We start from the raw sequence: 21,227 nt of genomic DNA, 5'->3' as shown, positions 1-21,227 counted from the left end.
AACGTTAAGCGACCTCTAAAGCCACGTTATAGCTAAATCTAAGGATATCATTGCCTGGAAACTTAAAGGAAATTCTTTACCAAAACCTGAAAGTTATCATGACCTGAAATATTTAAAGTCTACACACTGAGAAGTCCTGCAGCTCCACCGGTAGATGGCGCACACCGCGACTCAATCCCCCAGCAGGACTGGGTCTGACCGTGACCTTCGTGAATCATTTCCTTGCTTCTTTTTCGGGCACTATTCTGCAAAAACATGACCTGCAACTGAGATTTAGCAAACACTATTGAATCTGTGTGAATTTGTGACTTCAAAGGGTGGATTTGTGAGAAACAAGTGGACTGCAAACTTCCTGGAGTTGAACCCAGTCTGTGAGAACAGAGGGCAGATAATGACCAGAGAAACAGAAACAGTCTTGGAAACACTCACACATAAACACATGCAACCTTATAGTCGGGAGCCAATGTCTCAAAAGTTCGATAAAATGGGCTGAACCTGACATATTTCTAATTTGTGTTTTATTTTCTGATAACTTTGACCCTAGGAACCAATAGTTGGAGGGTCTGCTCTGACGGAAATGTTGCAAAACAAAAGAGTTTTAGTTTATGCATCCAGATACACAGAACACGTGCCGACAACATCACTGAAAAATGTTCTCTTAAAACACACTTCTACATGATTTTGCATCAATTTAATGCTAAACAAATCTGGCGTTTTCTCACTTTTTTCCAATATTTTCATCTTTACTAAACTGGCAGTCAACTATTCCCACAAGTTATGAATTCAGTCAATATGCCATTCGTTTCAGCAAACAGTAAACTCATTACACAGGAAAGAACATAAAAAGGGAAGGTGTGGTAAATGGACTTGTACTTATAAAGCGCCTTTCTAGTCTTCTGTCTACTCAATGCGCTTTCACAGTGTTTGTCACATTCACACAGACATTCACACTGATGGCAGTGGACATCTACAGACCATCTAATCTAACCATTCACACACCCATGCAGCACGAGGAGCAATTTGGTGTTCAGTGTCTTGCCCAAGGACACTTCGACATGTGGACCAGGGGAGCTGGGGATTGAACCGCCTATCTCGAATAAAATACTACACCAAACGAAATAATAATAATAATAATAATAATACATATAATAATATTAATGAGATTATTGTTACCATATTTGACTGAAATTGCTTTGTGGAGAACGATGATCTGGACAAATGAGAACATTCACAGGCTTATTATTTTCTTTATTAGTTTATACATTTACACAAATGCATAATTTATCAGCATTTATTTATGATTTTATTTGGGTATTTATTCTCTTCACATGTATACATTTAATTGAGATGTTTGAAATGTTTTTAGTCCTCCATATTTCCCAGGAAGTAGTTTTATGATCTACTGGTCAGAAATCCATGAAAACAGGCGGCCGCCACAGGAAACTCCATATTTTCTTATTGTTTAGAGACAAAGAGACTTGGGAACCAAACATATTACAGTCACTGTAATGTTTTAATGTCAGAAATCAGTTGATAAATACACAATTTACACACTTGTTGATAGTTGGCGAGCATAGACTGGCAAGGAGCAACGTAATCCAGTCTGTTCACTGCCCTCTGGTGGTCACAGTGCGGTACTACAGCACACATGGTGTAGTACCGCACTGTGACCACCGGGGGGCACTGTTTTACACGGGATTGTATTATATAGATTATATAAACGCTGCTTTAACCATAAACTCTACCAAGCGCCAACACAATAGCACATTAAGACTTTCTGTGAACACTTTTCTTTCATTATTCAGTTTATGTTGCATTTACAGTACATTAGTTTATTATAATATGAATAAAATAATAAATGCATAAATACATTAATAAATAAATATTTGAATAATACATTCAAATCAAATCAAACTTTATTTATACGGCGCTTTTCATACAGGAAAGTATCGCAAAGTGCCTCACAGAGATGTACAGAAAAAGAGAAACATCAAATAAAATCAGGAGAAGAAAGTTAAAAGAACCCAACCCTCCCACAGTCAAGCACAGAAACACACACAAATGTATACGTTCATACACACATTCACATAAACACACACAGCCATGCAGGCACACAGATACACAGACTCGCACCTACACCAACGCTAGCTGTCACTACAGAGACATGGCCGGGCAGCGAGACCTGAGGTAGACCTGAGAATAAAATAATAAATGCATAAATACATTAATAAATAAATATTTGAACAAATACATTGATAAATATATAATGAAATCATTTATTCATGGATTGGTTTATTTATGCATTTATGCATTTATCTATTATATTTATTGAGACTTAAGTTATGTTCAGTCATATATATATATATATATATATAAGAGTACTGTATTCACAAAGAAACACACATTGGTTGACAAACCTCACAGCCGTTTCCCCTTTGCTGCGGAGTGTTAGATTCCTGAAATCCTTAATATCCTATAAAAATATAATTTACAAAGTTCAAATGTGTTCACCGTAATTCTTAATATGCGTTTGCTTTAGCAGCTTTGGCGCTTGGTGGAGTTCCTGGTTAACGGCAGCGTTTATAACACTATGTGATTAAAAACCACGTGGAAACACCGCCCTCCGGTGGACATGGTGCGTAACTACATCTTGACAGCAGTGTTGTAGTAACGCGCTGTGACCACCAGAGGGCAGTGTACAGCCAGGATCACGTGATTACAGCAAAAAGACATATTCAAGATGATACAAATTATTATTTACAATATAAACAACCGAGCGAGTGACAACAGAAACAGATAAATAAAATAATAATAAATAAAATACTAGACAAAACGAAATAATAATAATAATACTTATAATAATAATAATAATAATAATAACGATAATAATAAAAAATAATAATGATAAATATAATAAAAAACAAGTACATTTAAATAAAAATACAGGAGGTCAGTCAGGTCAAATGTACTTTAATATTCATAAAAATTTGGGTTTTTGCAACATTTTACATATTTCTCATTCATAAATACATAACAATAGGAATAGGTTTTTAAGAAACGACATTTGTGTATAAAGTATTTTGCCAAAATAAGGAGATTATTGTTACCATGTTTCACTGAAATTGCTTTGGGGAGAACGATGACCTGGACAAATGAGAACATTCACAGGCTTATTCTTTTCTTTATTATTTTATACATCTATTCATGCGTTAACTAATTTATTTCAGCACTTATTCATTCATTTATTTGTGTATTTATTAATTTAACAATTATACATTTAATTGAGACGTTTGAAATGTTTTTAGTCCTCCATATTTCCCAGGAAGTAGTTTTATGATCTACTGGTCAGAAATCCATGAAAACAGGCGGACGCCACTGGAAACCCCATATTTTCTTATTGTTTAGAGACAAAGAGACTTGAGAACCAAACATATTACAATGACTGTAATGATTTAATGTCAGAAATCAGTTGATAAATACACAATTTACACACTTGTTGATAGTTGGCGAGCATAGACTGGCAAGGAGCAACGTAATCCTGTCTGTTCACTGCCCTCTGGTGGTCACAGTGCGGTACTACAGCACACCTGATGTAGTACCGCACTGTGACCACCGGGGGGCAGTGTTTTACACGGGATTGTATTATATAGGGTTATAAACGCTGCTTTAACCATAAACTCTACCAAGCGCTAACACAATAGCACATTAAGACTTTCGGTGAACACTTTTCTTTCATTATTCAGTTTATGATGCATTTACAGTACATTAGTTTATTATAATATGAATAAAATAATAAATGCATAAATACTGTAGTGAGGGAGTGGAATGGGGCGGAGGAACTCCCCAGAGAGGGGGGCAATCAAGGGCTGATGCAGTTCACCTGGGAGGGGGAGGAGGGACCGGGTTCAGCAGCTGGGAAGAAAACAGGCGGGGGAGAGAGCGAGGGTGGCAGAGACGGGAGAGCTGTCGGCCTGAGCTTTTTGGGAGCCAGTGGTACTGTGGGTGCTGTTCGCAGCTTATAGTGCTGCCGGCAGTGAAGACAGCTGAGTAGGAGAGTTCGTCGTGTTGATCAGCCCTGTATCAAGAGGGGAGGCCAGACACCTCCTTTAGGTAGCGAGGGACTGGGGAGTAGTCGTGCCTTACCTGTGCTCTCATGCAGCAGCCTCATCAGTGACGCCGACCACGCTGAACGACTCCACGCCTGCCAGCTGAGCAGCCTGTTCTCCGGTGCACAGCCCCGCCCCATTGCCTCGGCCCCACGGGGGGGTCTTGTCACCAGACCGGGGCAGGATAAGTCCTCTGTTTTAATGATTCTCATATAAACTTACTTGTAGTCTCGTCAGTTGAAGAAAGGTTTTTAATTAACTGACGTCAGTGTGCCAGGTGTGCCAGAGGCCCGTTAGGGGCGGCTCAGCGCTCATCTCTCCCTAGTGTTGGGAGTGGGTTTCGGCCCTGTGTGTTGTAGTGGTCCCTAAGGAGCCCGTGTGATTTTGAGCTCCCATTGTGGGTAGTGTGATACCGGTCTTAGTTGCTGTGAAGTTATTTGTGTGAGGTGTCCCTTTCTGGCTGTGTTCTCTCTCGTGTGCAGTGTTGGTGTCGCCGGACGGTGGAGTTACCTGCCTGACCTGCTGGAGCTGCCCTCATTGGCCTGCTGAGTGCAAAACGTCCCTAAATTAACTGGAAATAAAGATTTTCTATTTTAATACATATCTGTCTGTGGTGGGTGCTCTCTGACCTCTAAATACCGGACCAGACCGGGTTAACAAAGGTGGTGGCAGCTGGACGCTACTCTAAACATCCTAAACAACAAAATTCATTACAATACATTAATAAATAAATATTTGAATAAATACATTGATACATTGATACATTGAAACATATATAATTACATCATTTATTCATGGATTTATTTATGAATTTATTATATTATTAAGACTTAACTTATGTTCAGTCATATATATATATATATATAAGAGTGCTGTATTCACAATGAAACACACATTGGTTGATAAACCTCACAGCCGTTTCCCCTTTGCTGCGGAGTGTTAGATTCCTGAAATCCATAATATCCTATAAAAATATCATTTACAAAGTTCAAATGTGTTCACCGTAATTCTTAATATGCGTTTGCTTTAGCAGCTTAAGCAGCTTTGGCGCTTGGTGGAGTTCCTGGTTAAAGGCAGCGTTTATAACACTGTGATAAAAACCGCGTGGAAACACCGCCCTCCGGTGGACATGGTGCGTAACTACACCTTGACAGCAGTGTTGTAGTAACGCGCTGTGACCACCAGAGGGCAGTGTACAGCCAGGATCACGTGATTACAGCAAAAAGACATATTCAAGATGATACAAATTATTTACTATATAAACAACCGAGCGAGTGACAACAAAAACAGATGAATAAAATAAAAATAAATAAAATACTAGACAAAACGAAATAATTATAATAATAAATATAATAAAAACAAGTACATTTAAATAAAAATCAGTCAAAAATAAAAGAGGTCAGTCAGTTAAAATGAAATTTGATATTCTTAAAAATTTGTATGAAGTATTTTGCCAAAATAAGGAGATTATTGTTTCCATGTTTGACTGAAATTGCTTTGGGGAGAACGATGACCTGGACAAATGAGAACATTCACATTCTTATTCTATAAAGCGCCTTTCTAGTCTTCTGACTACTCAAGGCGCTTTCACAGTGTTTGTCACATTCACCCGTTCACACAGACATTCACACTGATGGCAGTGGACATCTACAGACCATCTAATCTAATCTAATCTAATCATTCACACCACATTCACACACCCATGCGCAGCACGAGGAGCAATTTGGGGTTCAGTGTCTTGCCCAAGGACACTTTGACATGTGGACCGGGGGAGCTGGGGGTCAAACCGCCTATCTCGAATGGAGGACAACCCTCCCCACCACTGAGCCACAGTCGCCCCTGTGTGTTTTGGTTGGTGTGCTGCGTTTGGTTTCCACCAAAGATAGCTCTTGGAGTTCAGCCCAAAAAGTTTAATTTTAGTCTCATCTGACCCCAGACATAATATTTTTTTTGCAGAATCACGCATTACGATACATTTTTATGCAAAATTATGTTTTTTAATCAAATAATCGATTGCAAAAAGATTCGATACTGCAGCCCTAAACTGCAGATAGAGGACTGTGATATCTCTAAACAGAATGAAAGATCACAGACAACAACTGGGGTTTGGGGGATTTACTACAAAAATATGAATACATACATACATAATAGGTTACGGGATGAAATGACACACGTGAAAGGTCAAAGGATCAATGGAGGGGGCCAGTTCGTAGCTGGGCCAAGGAGAGGGTGTAGTTAACTATTTAACTACATTGCTAATGTGGTAAATGACTATTCTAGATGCAAATGTCTGTTTTTTGGTGCAATATCTACATAGGTGTATAGAGGCCCATTTCCAGCAACTATCACTCCAGTGTTCTAATGGTACAATGTGTTTGCTCATTGGGTCAGAAGGCTAATGGATGATTAGAAAACCCTTGTGCAATTATGTTAGCACAGCTGAAAACAGTTTAGCTGGTTAGAGAAGCTATAAAACTGACCTTCCTTTGGGCTAGTTGAGTATCTGGAGCATCACATTTGTGGGGACGATTAAACGCTCAAAATGGCCAGAAAAAGAGAACTTTCATGTGAAACTCGACAATCTATTCTTGTTCTTAGAAATGAAGGCTATTCCATGCGAGAAATTGCCAAGAAACTGAAGATTTCCTACAACGGTGTGTACTACTCCCTTCAGAGAACCGCACAAACAGGCTCTAACCAGAGTAGAAAGAGAAGTGGGAGGCCCCGCTGCACAACTCAGCAAGAAGAAAAGTACATTAGAGTCTCTAGTTTGAGAAATAGACGCCTCACAGGTCCTCAACTGGCAGCTTCATTAAATAGTACCTGCAAAACGCCAGTGTCAACATCTACAGTGAAGAGGCGACTCCGGGATGCTGGCCTTCAGGGCAGAGTGGCAAAGAAAAAGCCATATCTGAGACTGGCAAATAAAAGAAAAAGATTAATATGGGCAAAAGAACACAGACATTGGACAGAGGAAGATTGGAAAAAAGTGTTATGGACGGACAAATCGAAGTTTGAGGTGTTTGGATCACACAGAAGAACATTTGTGAGACGCAGAACAACTGAAAAGATGCTGGAAGAGTGCCTGACGCCATCTGTCAAGCATGGTGAGGGTGACGTGATGGTCTGGGGTTGCTTTGGTGCTGGTAAGGTGGGAGATTTGTTCAGGGTTAAAGGGATTCTGAATTAGGAAGGCTATCACTCCATTTTGCAACGCCATGCCAAACTCTGTGGACAGCGCTTGATTGGAGCCAATTTCATCCTGCAACAGGACAATGACCCAAAGCACACCTCCAAGTTGTGCAAGAACTATTTAGAGAAGAAGCAGGCAGCTGGTATTCTATCTGTAATGGAGTGGCCAGCGCAGTCACCAGATCTAAACCCCATTGAGCTGTTGTGGGAGCAGCTTGACCGTATGGTACGCAAGAAGTGCCCATCCAGCCAATCCAGCTTGTGGGAGGGGCTTCTAGAAGCATGGGGTGAAATTTCTCCTGATTACCTCAACAAATGAACAGCGAGAATGCCCGAGGTCTGCAATGCTGTAATTGCTGCGAAAGCAAAGTTTGAAGGAAAAAAAAAATTATTTCAAATAAAAATCATTATTTCTAACCTTGTCAATGTCTTGACTATATTTTCTATTCATTTTACAACTAATGGTGGTAAATAAGTGTGACTTTTCATGGAAAACACAACATTTTCTGGGTGACCCCAAACTTTTGAACGGTAGTGTATATATATTTTTTTATTATTAACTATTTTATTTCTATATATTTTTGTATATTTTATTCCTTAATACCGTCCCGTATCCGTTTGTTTCTGATTGTTTGAACACTGATGCTCTGTACTTTCCAATTGTGGAATAAAGATTAAAAAAAAGAAATATAGGGTATTTGTATGGGGGGGTGGGGCAATTTATGTATTTCAGAAATAGGGGGGGGGGGGGGGTGTCCTTTCATCTGCGGACACAGTTGATGAAGCAGAATAAAGCCCCGCGTGTCTCCCCATCCTCTGACACAGGCTCAAATAACAGCAGTTAACTTTCACTTTTGGTTCATAACCTCAGTGGGTCACTTTGACCGAGTTACAGGTGACGTCAGAGCTCATTCTGAATTCCTATTGGCTGAGACAAGCAGCGCCACTTCTCCTCTCCTCCTCATTTCAGCCCTGGTGCTCGAGCTGGAAGGACGGTGTCCGAGTACCGGAGCTTCAGGTGCGACACATCACCATGGAGACGGTTCTGGTTCTGCTCCTGGGCCTACATGGCGCCACGGCAGGTGGGTTAACTCTGTGTTTGTTTGCTTTTAAAGTTGGTTAATTGTTGAATTAAAAAAATCCACTCGTCTTTATAAACTTTAATGAGGAGTTGAAGCTTCCTGTGATCGACTTTGATGAAGGACAGCTCACAGTGAGTTTGTGAAAATCGTGTAAGTGTGTTTCCCTGTAACTTTCCTGTCTTTTATTTGAGACATTCGTTCATAAAATCAGGAGCATGAACCGATACTGTCCGATCGATGTGGATGTTAAAATGGCAGCATGACTCCGCAGCTCACAACAGCCCAACACACACTCACACAACGACATTAAATATGAAATATTAACATAAGTCGTTAAATCAAAGCGATTCTTGTCCTAAACTTTATTTAGTGCTTTTTTTCAGTTGTGTGCATTGCTATTAATCATGAGTGAGAGTATGTAAATATTTCTATGAGTTGTTTTCATGCATTAGACATAATTAAGACATTTCCACAGTCTGTAAACATGTCACTATAGTTCATCTCAGCACCTACAGGCTGCTGTTTAGGTTTGACTGTTTTATTTTGAACCAACAAGTCAACAAGTGTCGTTGTTTTCCTGCTGAAGACAAACAACTTCCTGCTTTGTTGGAACAATATTTAATATTTTTAACTAAAGTATGTAAACTACATTACTGACAGGTTAACATGAAACATTATTCATTAATGATCTTCTCTGAAATAAAACACAAACTATAAACTGTAGTCTGTGACAAAGAAGCCTAATATTTAATGATATATTTTAAATTTAAATTCACAAATATAAATCTCATGATCGACTTCAAAAATCAACTCACATAAGTAAAGTATTTGATCTTTTAACAGGTAATTAGATTTGTGGTGTGACAGCTTCACACAGGAATATATTCACATTCAGACAGCAGAGACTTTTTACACACAATATATTTCATTATCAGAAATATCAGTTCAATATTAAATATTGTTCTTATGGGCCCAGACTTAACGCTTTTTGATTTGATTGCTTTTATGTTCTAGTTCATGTTTTTAGCCTCTGTGCTTTTATGCTTTTATGTTTTAGTCCCTCGTGTTTTAGGCCTCCGTATTTGAACTCTTTACTGTTTTAGGCAACAGTTTTTTGTCTCCAGTGTTTCCTCATGGGGCCTCCCAGTTTGGGAGTTGTCTCTGGTCTGGCCGCGGAGGGTGCTGTCCCGTGGACAGTTCCGGCCCGGGCGACCAGAGGGCTCTGCACCTTGGTGCGGAGCCTCCTGTCTGCCCGGGTTGGGGTGGTCTCTGTGGCGGTGCTCCCTGTGACCTTGGACTGGGACCTCTCCCAGTGTGGTTGGCCCCCCAAAGGTAGCTTCCTCTAGCCTCCTCTGTACCTCAGGTCTCGTTGCCCGGCCATGTCTCTGTAGTGAAAGTATGTGGGTGTGTGTGTCTGTGTGTCAGCGTGGCTGTGTGTGTTTGTGTGAATGTGTGTATGAACGCGCGACTGTGGGGATGGGGGATTGGGTTCTTTTAACTTTCTTCTCCTGATTTTATTTGATGTTTCTCTTTTTCTGTACATCTCTTTGAGGCACTTTGCGATACTTTTCTGAATGAAAAGCGGCATATCAATGAAGGTTGATTTGATTTGAATATAATTCTTCAGTTTATATAAATCAACATATATGAAAGTGAGGTACACGAGGAACTGGCTCGGATTATTTTTGTCTTGTTGGTTTTATTTTATTTTAAACATTTAAAATCCACAAACCGACAACAACATAAAACACGAAATCAATTATGACTCGAGTATGAAAAATGAAATGTTCAAATGTGTTTTTCTGCTCAGAGAGAAGAAACGTACGTCGTCACTGGTCACGATTTAGGCCGTGTGTGAAATAAAGACCATAAGAGAGTTTATATAATCAATATAAACAGTTTTAATGTGTTGAATATTGTAAATGCAAGTTTATATTTTGGTCAAACTCATCTGATTATGAGGAGTGTAAACTAAAATACATTATTCAAGACAAGATTCAAGATTCAAGAAGCTTTATTTATCCCGAGGGAAATTATTTTGCAACAGTTTCAATACAAAGGTGGAAAAGGGTCAGAGTAACAATAAGCATAAAAACATAAATCAAATCAAAACAAAGCTAACATCAGACAAATCAAGCAATGAACTAAGTGTGACAGAGTGCAACAGACATCGTGGTTAAGCGCAGGTATATACAATATACAACAGTACGCACTGTTCAGTTTAGCAGCAGATTGAAATGAAATAAGTACAAACTAGATAAGTGAGAAGGAGCGATAAGTTATAAGTGTTAAAAATGTTACAGTGTCTCCACTGTTCCTTACCTGACCAGGGGGAGATGAATTATAAAGTTTGATGGCCGCCGAAAGAAAAGACTTCCTCCGGCGTTCAGTATTACACCGTGGGAGAATGAGTCTGTGGCTGAAGGTGCTTCTGCTGGAGGTCAGCAGCTGGTGGAGAGGGTGAGAGTTGTTGTCCAGGATGCTGTGCAGTTTAGACAGCATCCGCCTCTCAGACACCGCCACCAAAGAGTCCAGTTTGACCCCCAGGACGGAGCCAGCCTTCCTGATGATCTTACTGATCCTCTTTGCGTCTGCTGCCCTTAGTCTGCTGCCCCAGCACACAACAGCAAAGAAGATGGCACTGGCTGCCACTGACTGATAGAACATCCTCAGCATGGTGTTACAAACATTGAATGACCGGAGCCTCCTCAGGAAATAGTGACGACTCTGGCCCTTCTTGTAGACAGCCTCAGTGTTCTTGGACCAGTCCAGTTTGTTGTCCAGGTATACTCCAAGATATTTGTAATCCTGGACAACATCCACAGTCACGCCGTTGATGGAGATGGGTGTGGGGGCAGATTTACTCCTGCGGAAATCCACCACTAGCTCCTTAGTCTTGGTGGCGTTTAGAATCAGGTGATTAGCTGCACACCAGTCGACAAAGAAGTCCACATGCCCCTGTATTCCTCCTCCTTCCCCTCACTGACACAGCCAACAATTGCAGAATCGTCAGCAAACTTCTGCAGGTGGCAGGACTCAGAGAGGAGCTGAAAGTCTGAGGTGTACAGGGTGAACAGAAATGGGGAAAGAACAGTACCCTGTGGAGCTCCAGTGCTGCTGACCACAGTGTCAGACACTCCGTCCTGCAGTCTGACATACTGTGGTCAACCCGTCAAGTAATCCGTAATCCAGGAAACCAGGGGAGGGTCCGTTGTCAGCTTCCGTCCCAGCAGAGCAGGCCGGGTGGTGTTGAACGCACTGGAGAAGTCCATGAACAAGATTCTCACTGTGGTCCCCACTCTGTCCAGGTGGGCGCAGGCACGGTTGAGCAGGAAGATGATAGCGTCCTCCACACCTAGTCTCGGCTGGTAGGCAAACTGTAGAGGGTCCTCTGATGAACTGACCAGGGGCCGAAGAAGTGAAAGAACCAGCCTCTCCAGTGACTTCATCAGGTGCGACGTCAGCGCCACCGGTCTGTAGTCCTCGGAGGTGCTGGGACGCACCTTCTTTGGTAATGGTACCAGGCAGGATGTCTTCCACAGCACAGGGACCTTCTCGAGACTCAGGCTGAGGTTATAGATGTACTGCAGGACTCCACACAGCTGGATCGCACATGTTTTGAGGACCCTCGGGCTGACACCGTCGGGACCTGCTGCCTTGCCTGGGCGGAGTCTGCACAGCTCCTTCCTCACCTGCTCTGCAGTGAAGGTCTGTCTGCTGTGTGTGTTGGTGGGGGTGGAGAGAGGTGATGGCGGGGGGGAGGGAACAGGTAGGGCAAAATCAGGAAGGAATTGAGGGGGAGGTGTCAGCAGGGTTGGAGGTTTGGAGGTGGGTGGTTGTGGAGGAGCCATGGGGGGGTGGTCCAGAGCCCTTTCATCAAATCTGTTGAAGAACAGATTTAGCTCATTGGCACGTTCAGTACCACCTCCTACTGTCTGGCTACCAGATGGTTTGTAGCCAGTGATGCTCCTCATGCCGCTCCACACGTCCTTTAAGTTGTTCTGCTGGAGTTTGTGCTCCAGCTTCCTCCTGTAGCTGTCTTTGCCCTGTTGGATCCTCTCCTTCAGCTCCCTCTGGACCTGCCTCATCTGCTCTCTGTCCCCTTCTCTGAAGGCCCTCTTCTTCTCATTCAGCAGGACCTTGATGTCTCTGGTGACCCACGGCTTGTTATTTAGGAAACAGCGTACAGTCACTGTAGGAACAACGCTGTCCACACAGAAATTGATGTATCCTGTTATGCAGTCCGTGAGATCATCAAGGTCCTCCCCATGTGAATTACAGAGCAAATCCCAGTCTGTGAGTTCAAAGCAGCCCTGTAGAGCTTCATCAGTCTCCTGTGACCATCTCCTTACAGTCCTGGTGGTCACAGGAAGCCGCTGGACTTGGGGCTTATACAGGGGCTGCAGGTGGATGAGGTTGTGGTCTGATATTCCAAGAGGAGGAAGGGCAGTGGAGCTGTAAGCCTCCTTAACATTAGCACACAGCAGGTCCAGTGTCTTGTTTTCCCTGGTGGGACAGTCCACAAACTGCTTGAAAGTGGGCAGTGTTGCAGCCAGAGTGATGTGGTTGAAGTCCCCAGATATTGCAACGAATTCGTCTGGGTGCCGTGTGCCGCGACGACGGTGTGGATGACGTCACTCGCGCGTGCCGCGTTTGCAGTCGGAGGAATGTAAACAACCTGCCTCATCTGCTCTCTGCATCAGCAACAAATGCATCAGAAATATTAAAGGTTACATTTTTCGGTATTATTGATCACACAACAGATGTTATTAGGATGTGTGTGTTTTTGATTCTGTGTGCAGTGATTTATAAAACTGTGAAATAAAAACTGAAGTTATTTCTTGTTTTTCTCACAGCGACTCACTCTCTGAAGTATTTCTACACTGCGTCTTCTGGAGTCCCAAACTTCCCAGAGTTTGTGTCTGTTGGTTTGGTTGATGACGTTCAGATAGATCACTACGACAGTAACACCAGGAGAGCAGAATCCAAACAGGACTGGATGAGCAAAGTCACAGCAGATGATCCTCAGTACTGGCAGTGGCAGACTGAGGTGTCTGTGGGTGAACAGCAGGACTTCAAAAACAACATTGAAATTGTAAAGCAGCGCTTCAACCAAACTGGAGGTTTGTTTATGTTTCACGTTCTACTGATGAAATGTTGTTTATATTTTCATCCTGTATTTTAGTAAACACATGTTCACACACACACACACACACACACACACACACACACACACACACACACACACACACACACAGGTGAAAGTGTTTCTTGTCTGAAACACAGTAAAGTCAACAGGAACATCAGTGAGACTGAGACGACTGGATGCTGCTCCGCTGACACAGTGTTCGTGTCCATCCCATAATAACCAGCAGAGGTTATTAACACTTTATCTGCACTAGATTAGATCAGAGTCACTCTACTGAACTGCCCTCAGTGAGTTGCTCCATAACAACTCTACTGCAGTTTCACAACACACAGGTGATAGAGGAACATTACTGCCTGGTTTCTCAAACTACGGAGCAGGACTGTGAACGGGACACAGGCTGCTTCTGCTGGGTCCCCATCTGAGAGGAGGAGCAGTGTGTTTTAATAAAGCTGCTGACAGGACGACACGCTGAATGTCTCCTTCAGATCACACGTTTCAAATGTTTTACAGCAGCGCTCCACTGACCCCAGTGTGGCCATCCCATAACAAACAGACTGGATATAGTGCTGAAACCATTAGTCACTTAATCCATCGACAGAAGATGAATTGACCGAATGTTGATAATCAAATAATTATGAGTCTTTTATTCAGCAGAAATATCAAACAGTTTCTGCTTCCAGATTCTCAAACATGAGGATTTTCTGTTTTATATCATTTTATATTAAATACAGTTCAGTGTTGGTCGGACAGAAGAAGCTGTTTGAAGATTTCACTTTAGCCTCTCACAACTTGTGATGGACATTTTTCTTTATTTGTTAATATTTTACAGTGTAAACAATAAATTGATGAATCAATAAATAATCATTAAATAAACAGTAAAGACAAGAAAAATTAGTTTAAAACCTAAATTTGTAAAACTACAGATTGGATTATTTTAACTTTACTTGACCCCAGTGTGTCTAAGCCATAATAAATATATAAAGTGCTGAAACAGTTAGTCACTTAATAGATTAGATGATCGACAGGAAATTAATTGACAACAATTTTGATTATTTAATAATCATTTAAATCTTTTATTATACAAAAATACCATGTAAATATGAGAATGTCCTGCTTTTCTTTGTTTAATATAATTTTAGATAGAGTAAAGAGTTCATTAATTAATAACTAAATATTAATAATAATAATAATAAGAAACTAAAGAATAATAAGTTCCAGCACTAAATATAGAGCAGAAGTTCAGATTGTATCAGATGAACTCTACTGTACTGACCGCAGTGTGTTGGCCCATCAGGCCAACATCTGCAGGGGAAACAGCTGTTGGTCGTATTGATTGATGCACGCACAGACTTCCTCCCAGTCTCCATAATGGTCCTGATGGTCTCTGCCTTAATGTGACCAGTTGTAGTAACACAGTGCTGAACAGGACACACTGTCCTGGCTGAGCAGGTGGAGTCTGGAGACGAATCGTGGACTGAAAGTCTCCTTCAGTGGAAGCTTCTAGAGCAGCCTCAGGACAGTTAATTCTGTAGTCTCTCACAGGAAGACTCTGTTGTTGGACTGGACCACTGGCTGCAGGGTCTCAGTGGGTGTCATGTTCAGTCCAGGATCAGCTCTGTGGAGGTTTAAAGAAAGAGGGGATGAAGTGTGTTGGGACGTCTCTCTGTTTCCCAGCAGTCTCTGTCTCTTTGTTTCCATCTGAGACGTCCACACCGTACAGATGATGATTGGCTGTAAGTGTCTTTCATCGAGCCAATGACAGCAGGAGCTGCAGATCCTCTGTTTATGTCTCTGTGGTTAACATGTGATATCAACTGTGATTTCTCTCTCTCTCTCTCTCTCTCTCTCTCTCTCTCTCTCTCTCTCTCTCTTTCTTTCTCTCTCTCTCCCTCTCTCTCTCTCTTTCTCTCTCTCTCTCTCAGGTGTCCACAAGTTCCAGAAGATGTACGGCTGTGAGTGGGATGATGAGACTGATGAGGTCAATGGATTTGATCAAGATGGTTATGATGGAGAAGACTTCATAGTGTTTGACCTGAAGACAGGGACATGGATCGCTCCAACACCACAGGCTGTCATCACCAAACACAAGTTGGATAATGACAAAGCTTTCATAGCACAGAAAAAACACTACCTCACCCAGGAGTGTCCTGAGTGGCTGAAGAAGTATGTGGCCTATGGGAGCAGCTCTCTGCAGAGAACAGGTAGAATCACATGACCTGGTGGAGTTTAATGGACACAACAATGTTAATTTACCTCCATGTGTTTCTAACCAACAGCAACATTACAATAAATATGAACCAACATACAGAGCCACTGTGTCTCAGTGTCCACACTTTTCTCTTTCTCTCATGTTCTCACCTGTATTCATCTCTCTACATCCCTCTGTTTTTTATTTCCTCTGTCACGCTCTCCCACATATTCATCTCTGCTCTTTCCCTCCATTTTCTCTTCCTTTCTGTCTCTTTTCTGTCTTTCTCACACTCACTGTCCTCCCTCCTTTTTAATATCTCCCACCTCCTTTTCTCTGCTTCACTTCAGTGAGAATTATTTACATTTCATAGATATAATAGTGTATTTAAAATCCATTACATCAAATGTGGATGCTAATATTAATCTATAAAACTGTAAACTGTCTCTCTCTCTCTCTGTCTGCAGTCCCTCCCTCAGTGTCTCTCCTCCAGAAGTCTCCCTCCTCTCCAGTCAGCTGCCACGCTACAGGTTTCTACCCTGACAGAGCCATGATGTTCTGGAGGAAAGATGGACAGGAGCTTCATGAGGACGTGGACCTCGGAGAGATCCTCCCCAACCACGATGGATCCTTCCAGATGACTGCTGACCTGAAACTTTCATCAGTCGCACCTGAAGACTGGAGGAGGTACGACTGTGTGTTTCAGCTCTCTGGGGTGAACAATCACATCGTCACCCGACTGGACAAAGATGTGATCAGGACCAATGAAAGTAAGTCTTCTGTCAGAAGTGATGAAGGTGGGAAACACACATTAAGTTTACTGTAACGTGTTGGATGGAACGTTCTGTTATTAGTTATTTTAAGTTTTATTTTAAGTCTTAAGTGTTTAAAACAATGTCCCCCACTGGACCCTGGCGAGGGTTTCAGGAAGTCTTCTCATCGTCACCTTTAATGTAAAGTCAAAGTTTCCTTTGAGGGAATGATCGTCCACTGCAGTGTTTTTGTGCTGCCTGTCTATCGTTCACTTCGCTCTGATTCAATGAAAAAGAAAATATGTCAATAATGAAAAATACAATTAAACACAATTTTAGTTAGTTTTATAGTTTTGAAATAACCTTTTTTCACCACCTGTGTGAATGTGTTTACATTTTTAAATTGTTAAATCACCTGCCAAATGACTGATGAAGGTTCACATTTCACCAGACACCAATAGATCACCATTGTTTGTTTTTTGTCTGATGAATGAAGCAAATCCACCACTTTCACATTTTACCTTTAGATAATCGAGAGGGTTCATTTTGTGCCCTGACTCTTCAGTTTTAGAAGACGAGAAGATGGATTCATTAAGTACCTGGATAAATGTATTTAAACATTAGTTAATCAGTCAGAAGAATCCACATTTATTGTCCAAGTATGCTGACGCTGTCATTGTGCCAAAGCCAACATTCAAAACAAAGACAACAAAGTTACCAAGTTACAGACATTCAAACAGTAATTATGTACAGACAAGGAGGGAGACGACTTAAAGTTATGATGTTCTTCTCTTCTAACCGGCTTCATCTGTTCATGTTGTCACCTTTTTGTTGTTTTCTGCTCAACAGAGAAGCCCATTGACGTGACCACCATCTTCATCGTTGCCATGGCCGTTCTCGCTCTCGCCCTCGCCGCTGCCGTTGGATTCATGGTTTACAAAAGGAAAAAATGTGAGATTTTCTAATTTGTTTCATTCAGTATTTAATTTGTTGCCCACTGAGAAGAAGGTGTTAGAAGATATTTGACAGTTTTGAGAACTTAAATGACTTGTCTTTACTTTGTCGTTCAGACAAATGCCCTCCATCTGAAAACAGCTCTGAACTGGAGCAGAAACTGAATCCACAGTCATAAACTCACCACCCTGCACACAGTGAGTTGCTTCAACTATTCACAGCTGCGATTGTTTCTTTATCCACTGTAAAACTTCTGTAAAACCTTTGAGCTGCACAGAAAATATTTGACTTTGAAGTGAGATTATTAAGAGAAGCACACAGATGCTTTCAGAAACATCAGCAGGTCAGAAAAGGTGTGATATTAAAAACTCACATTTATTATTATGTTTTCTATTTCATGTGATGTTCTTTTCTTTTCTGTCTCTTCAGGTTTATGGATACATTTTGCACTGGATCGAGGAGTCGTTCCACGTTCTCCTGTAAACTGGGAAACCATCGTTATTCATCATCACATCATAAACTGGTGAATCAGGGCTGGGAATCTGGTTGTAGATGCTCATTTATTGGAAAACAGAGAAAATAAATGTGGAAAATGAGTCTTTAGATATTTTACAAATCATCAGATCATTAAGTTTCAAATAAAAAAAAAGTGACTCTGAAGAAATATTTGTTTGAATGTTGGTAAATGAAATGAGGATTATTATTTTGTAAAAAAAACTAAATGTAAAACTATGAAAGCATCACAGCGCTCTTCACACAAACATAATAAAGGTGTTTGTGTTCATCTATAATAAACTCACCATAGTTACAGTTTAATTCTTCTGCTGTGGGGTTTTCTGGTTAAATCAATATTGTGACAACACAAATGTTCATGTACACACACACACACACACTCACACACTCCTAGGGTCCGGTGATACGATGATATAAACCTTGAGATAACACATTAGTTGAGAGAAGAAGAGGAAATGGACGGACTTTTGCACCGTGGTGGTGAATTATTTACACCACAACATGAAATTAAACAAACAATAATAGGTTGTATCAATGTCACCCGTCCCTATGCACACATACATAAAATATAAGCATTTTCTTCCAGTTGTGTAAATAATTTGTTGGTATTTTGCTTTAAAACAGACAAAAAATTAAAGAGCGTGTTTTGATTCCAGGCAGGAGTAAATAATGATTCATGTTTTGGGTTTTTTTCTTTATCACAAATATGTTGCTGTTTTTTTTTTAATATCTATTTTGAAACATATTTTATTGAGATTTAAAGGATTGTTGGATGTTTTCAGCTTCTCTGCACACTGATAGAAGTATTTTCTGCTATTGTTTAGGGTCAAGGGACGATTTCTCTTTAGTTTTGTAAACATTTAAATTGAACAGTGACTCTTAAAATCACTAAGGTTACCTTTCTATTTCATTAATTGGTGTTTTGCTTTTCAATAAAGTACCCTGTGTTCCAAATGTCTGTCTCTTTGTGATTTCATCTGCACATCTGTGACTGTAGCTGTAATTATGTGGATATTAACTACTGTCACAGCGACTTGATAAATGTGTCTCCAACCGGTAGATGTTAAATTAGAGAGCCAGAACGACAAAATGATTTGGGATTGTAATGATGGTTTTGTTAGTTTGAGATATTTCTTTGTGAAACTAATTAGCATTGTCTCGTACGTCTGTTTTCTCTAATAAGAAAGTTTTCCATAGGAGGCAAATGGGCTTAATCATGAAACATGGAGGAAAAAATAATGTTTGAAATTCCATATTCATGTTATTTCTCCCTCTCCGGTAACCTTCACCTTATCATGGTGGAGAGGTTTGTGTGTTCCTGTGAACCTGAGGGCTGTGTTGTCTGGAGCCTAGTGCTCCTGGTAGGGTCTCCCATGGCAAAGTGGTCTCAGGCGCCTCCCTCCTCTCCATCCTGTGGGCCCACCACTCGCAGGAGGAACCACTTGGGTCGGGTGCGTTGCTGCACGGGTGGCAGTGAAGATGAGGGGCCTCGACGGACCAGACACGGGCAGCAGAAGCTCTGGGGACGTGGAGCGTCTCCTCTCTGCTGAGGAAGGAGCCGAAGCTTGTGCGGGAGGTGGAGCGCTACCAGTTTGATCTGTTGGGGCTTACCTCCACACACAGTCTCGGTTCTGGAACCGTACTCCTGGATAGGGGTTGGATCCTATACTTCTCTGGAGTTGCCCAGGGTGTGAGGCGCCGTGCGGGTGTGGGGATACTCACAAACCCCGGATGAGCGCAGTGGTGTTGGAGTTCACCCCGGTGGACGAGAGGGTCGCCTCCTTACGCCTGCGGGTGGTAGGGGGGAAAACTCTGACTGTTGTTTGTGCATATGCACCGAACAGCAGTTCAGAGTATTTGGCCTTCTTGGAGACCCTGAATGGAGTCCTGCATGGGGCTCCAGTAGGGGACTCCATAGTTCTGCTGGGAGACTTCAACGCCCAGATGGGCAATGATGGAGACACCTGGAGTGGTCGCTAGGTATTAGACTTCTGTGCTAGTCACGGATTGTCTATAACTAACACCATGTTCGAACATAAGGATGCTCATGAGTGTACGTAGTACCAGAGCACCCTAGGCCAAAGGTCGATGATCGGTTTTGTGATCGTATCATCTGATCTGAGGCCGTATGTTTTAGAAACTCGAGTGAAGAGAGGGGCAGAGCTGTCAACTGAACACCATCTGGTGATGAGTTGGGTCAGAGGATGGGGGAAGATTCTGGACAGACCAGGTAAACCCAAACGAGTAGTGCGGGTGAACTGGGAACGTCTGTAGGAGGCCCCTGTCCGAGAGATCTTCAACTTCCAGGTGCTTCTGGAAAACCATTCGACATCTCAGGAGGGGGAAACGGGGAACCGTCCAAGCTGTTTACAGTAAGGACGGGACTCTGGTGACCCCAGCTGATGAGGTAGTCGGGCGGTGGAAGGAGCACTTTGAGGAACTCCGTAATCGGACTAACACGCCCCCTTTTGTAGAGGCAGAGCTGGAGGCTGATGGGGAATCCTTGTCAATATCCCTGACGGAAGTCACTGAGGTAGTCAAACAACTCCACAGTGGCAAAGCCCCAGGGGTTGATGAGATTCGTCCAGAAATGCTGAAAGCTTTGGGTTTGGAGGGGCTGTGTTGGTTGACACGTCTCTTCAACATTGCGTGGAAGTCTGGGACAGTGCCAAGGGAGTGGCAGACTGGGATGGTGGTTCCTCTGTTTAAAAAAGGGGACCACCACAACTTTATCCCGGAGTTCTTTTGAAAGCATCTTTCCAACCATGGTGAATTATTTGTGTTACTGTGCACTACTAGGAGGGGAATCATCAAGGAACAGATGATTTTATTCTGAAGTAAAATCAAAGGCACCACAACTGATGTCAGGTGGAGGCAATTAACTTGGTGTGTAATCTGGAAGGTTTTTGGTTATACCTGAGAATGTTTATAATGGTTATTATAAAGGGACTCATAATTTGTCCAACCCTGCTATTCTAGTTTTTAATTATTTTTAAATTATTTTCATAAATTTAGAAAAAATCACTTGAATGTTTTAGGGCAAAATGTGTAAATCACGCTGGAAAATATTTATTTTTTACGTATTATCATTTCAGGCTGCAAAACCAAAAAAGTGACTCTTTCAAAGGGGTATTATGACTTTCTTTAGGCACTGTAAGATAAGATAAGAAGATTTGTTGTCCAGTTGCATGGAAATTTGTCTTGCAACACAAGCTCCAACAAGTATACATGAAGACACGAGACAACATAAACAAAAAACATAAACAACTATGACTAATAAATATGATGTGG

General features: G+C 41.7%; 1 protein-coding gene across 1 annotated transcript; it reads left to right on the top strand.

The window, feature by feature from the left end:
• The first annotated feature begins 8,268 nt into the window (after positions 1-8,268).
• LOC310955834 (major histocompatibility complex class I-related gene protein-like) lies at positions 8,269-18,884 on the top strand. The gene is made up of 7 exons (XM_083925892.1): positions 8,269-8,380; positions 13,237-13,503; positions 15,452-15,730; positions 16,185-16,487; positions 17,319-17,420; positions 17,540-17,620; positions 17,853-18,884. Exons 1-6 carry the CDS (start codon positions 8,332-8,334, stop codon positions 17,599-17,601), a joined length of 1,062 nt encoding a protein of 353 aa, XP_083782018.1. The 5' UTR covers positions 8,269-8,331; the 3' UTR covers positions 17,602-17,620; positions 17,853-18,884.
• Positions 18,885-21,227: the final 2,343 nt, after the last annotated feature.

The sequence above is a fragment of the Echiichthys vipera genome (genome assembly GCF_963691815.1).
Source record: "Echiichthys vipera genome assembly, chromosome: 13".
Classification (NCBI taxonomy): Eukaryota; Metazoa; Chordata; class Actinopteri; order Perciformes; family Trachinidae; genus Echiichthys; species Echiichthys vipera.
The sequence above is the reverse complement of the archived record's forward strand: the minus strand, read 5'-3'. Positions and strand labels throughout refer to the sequence as shown.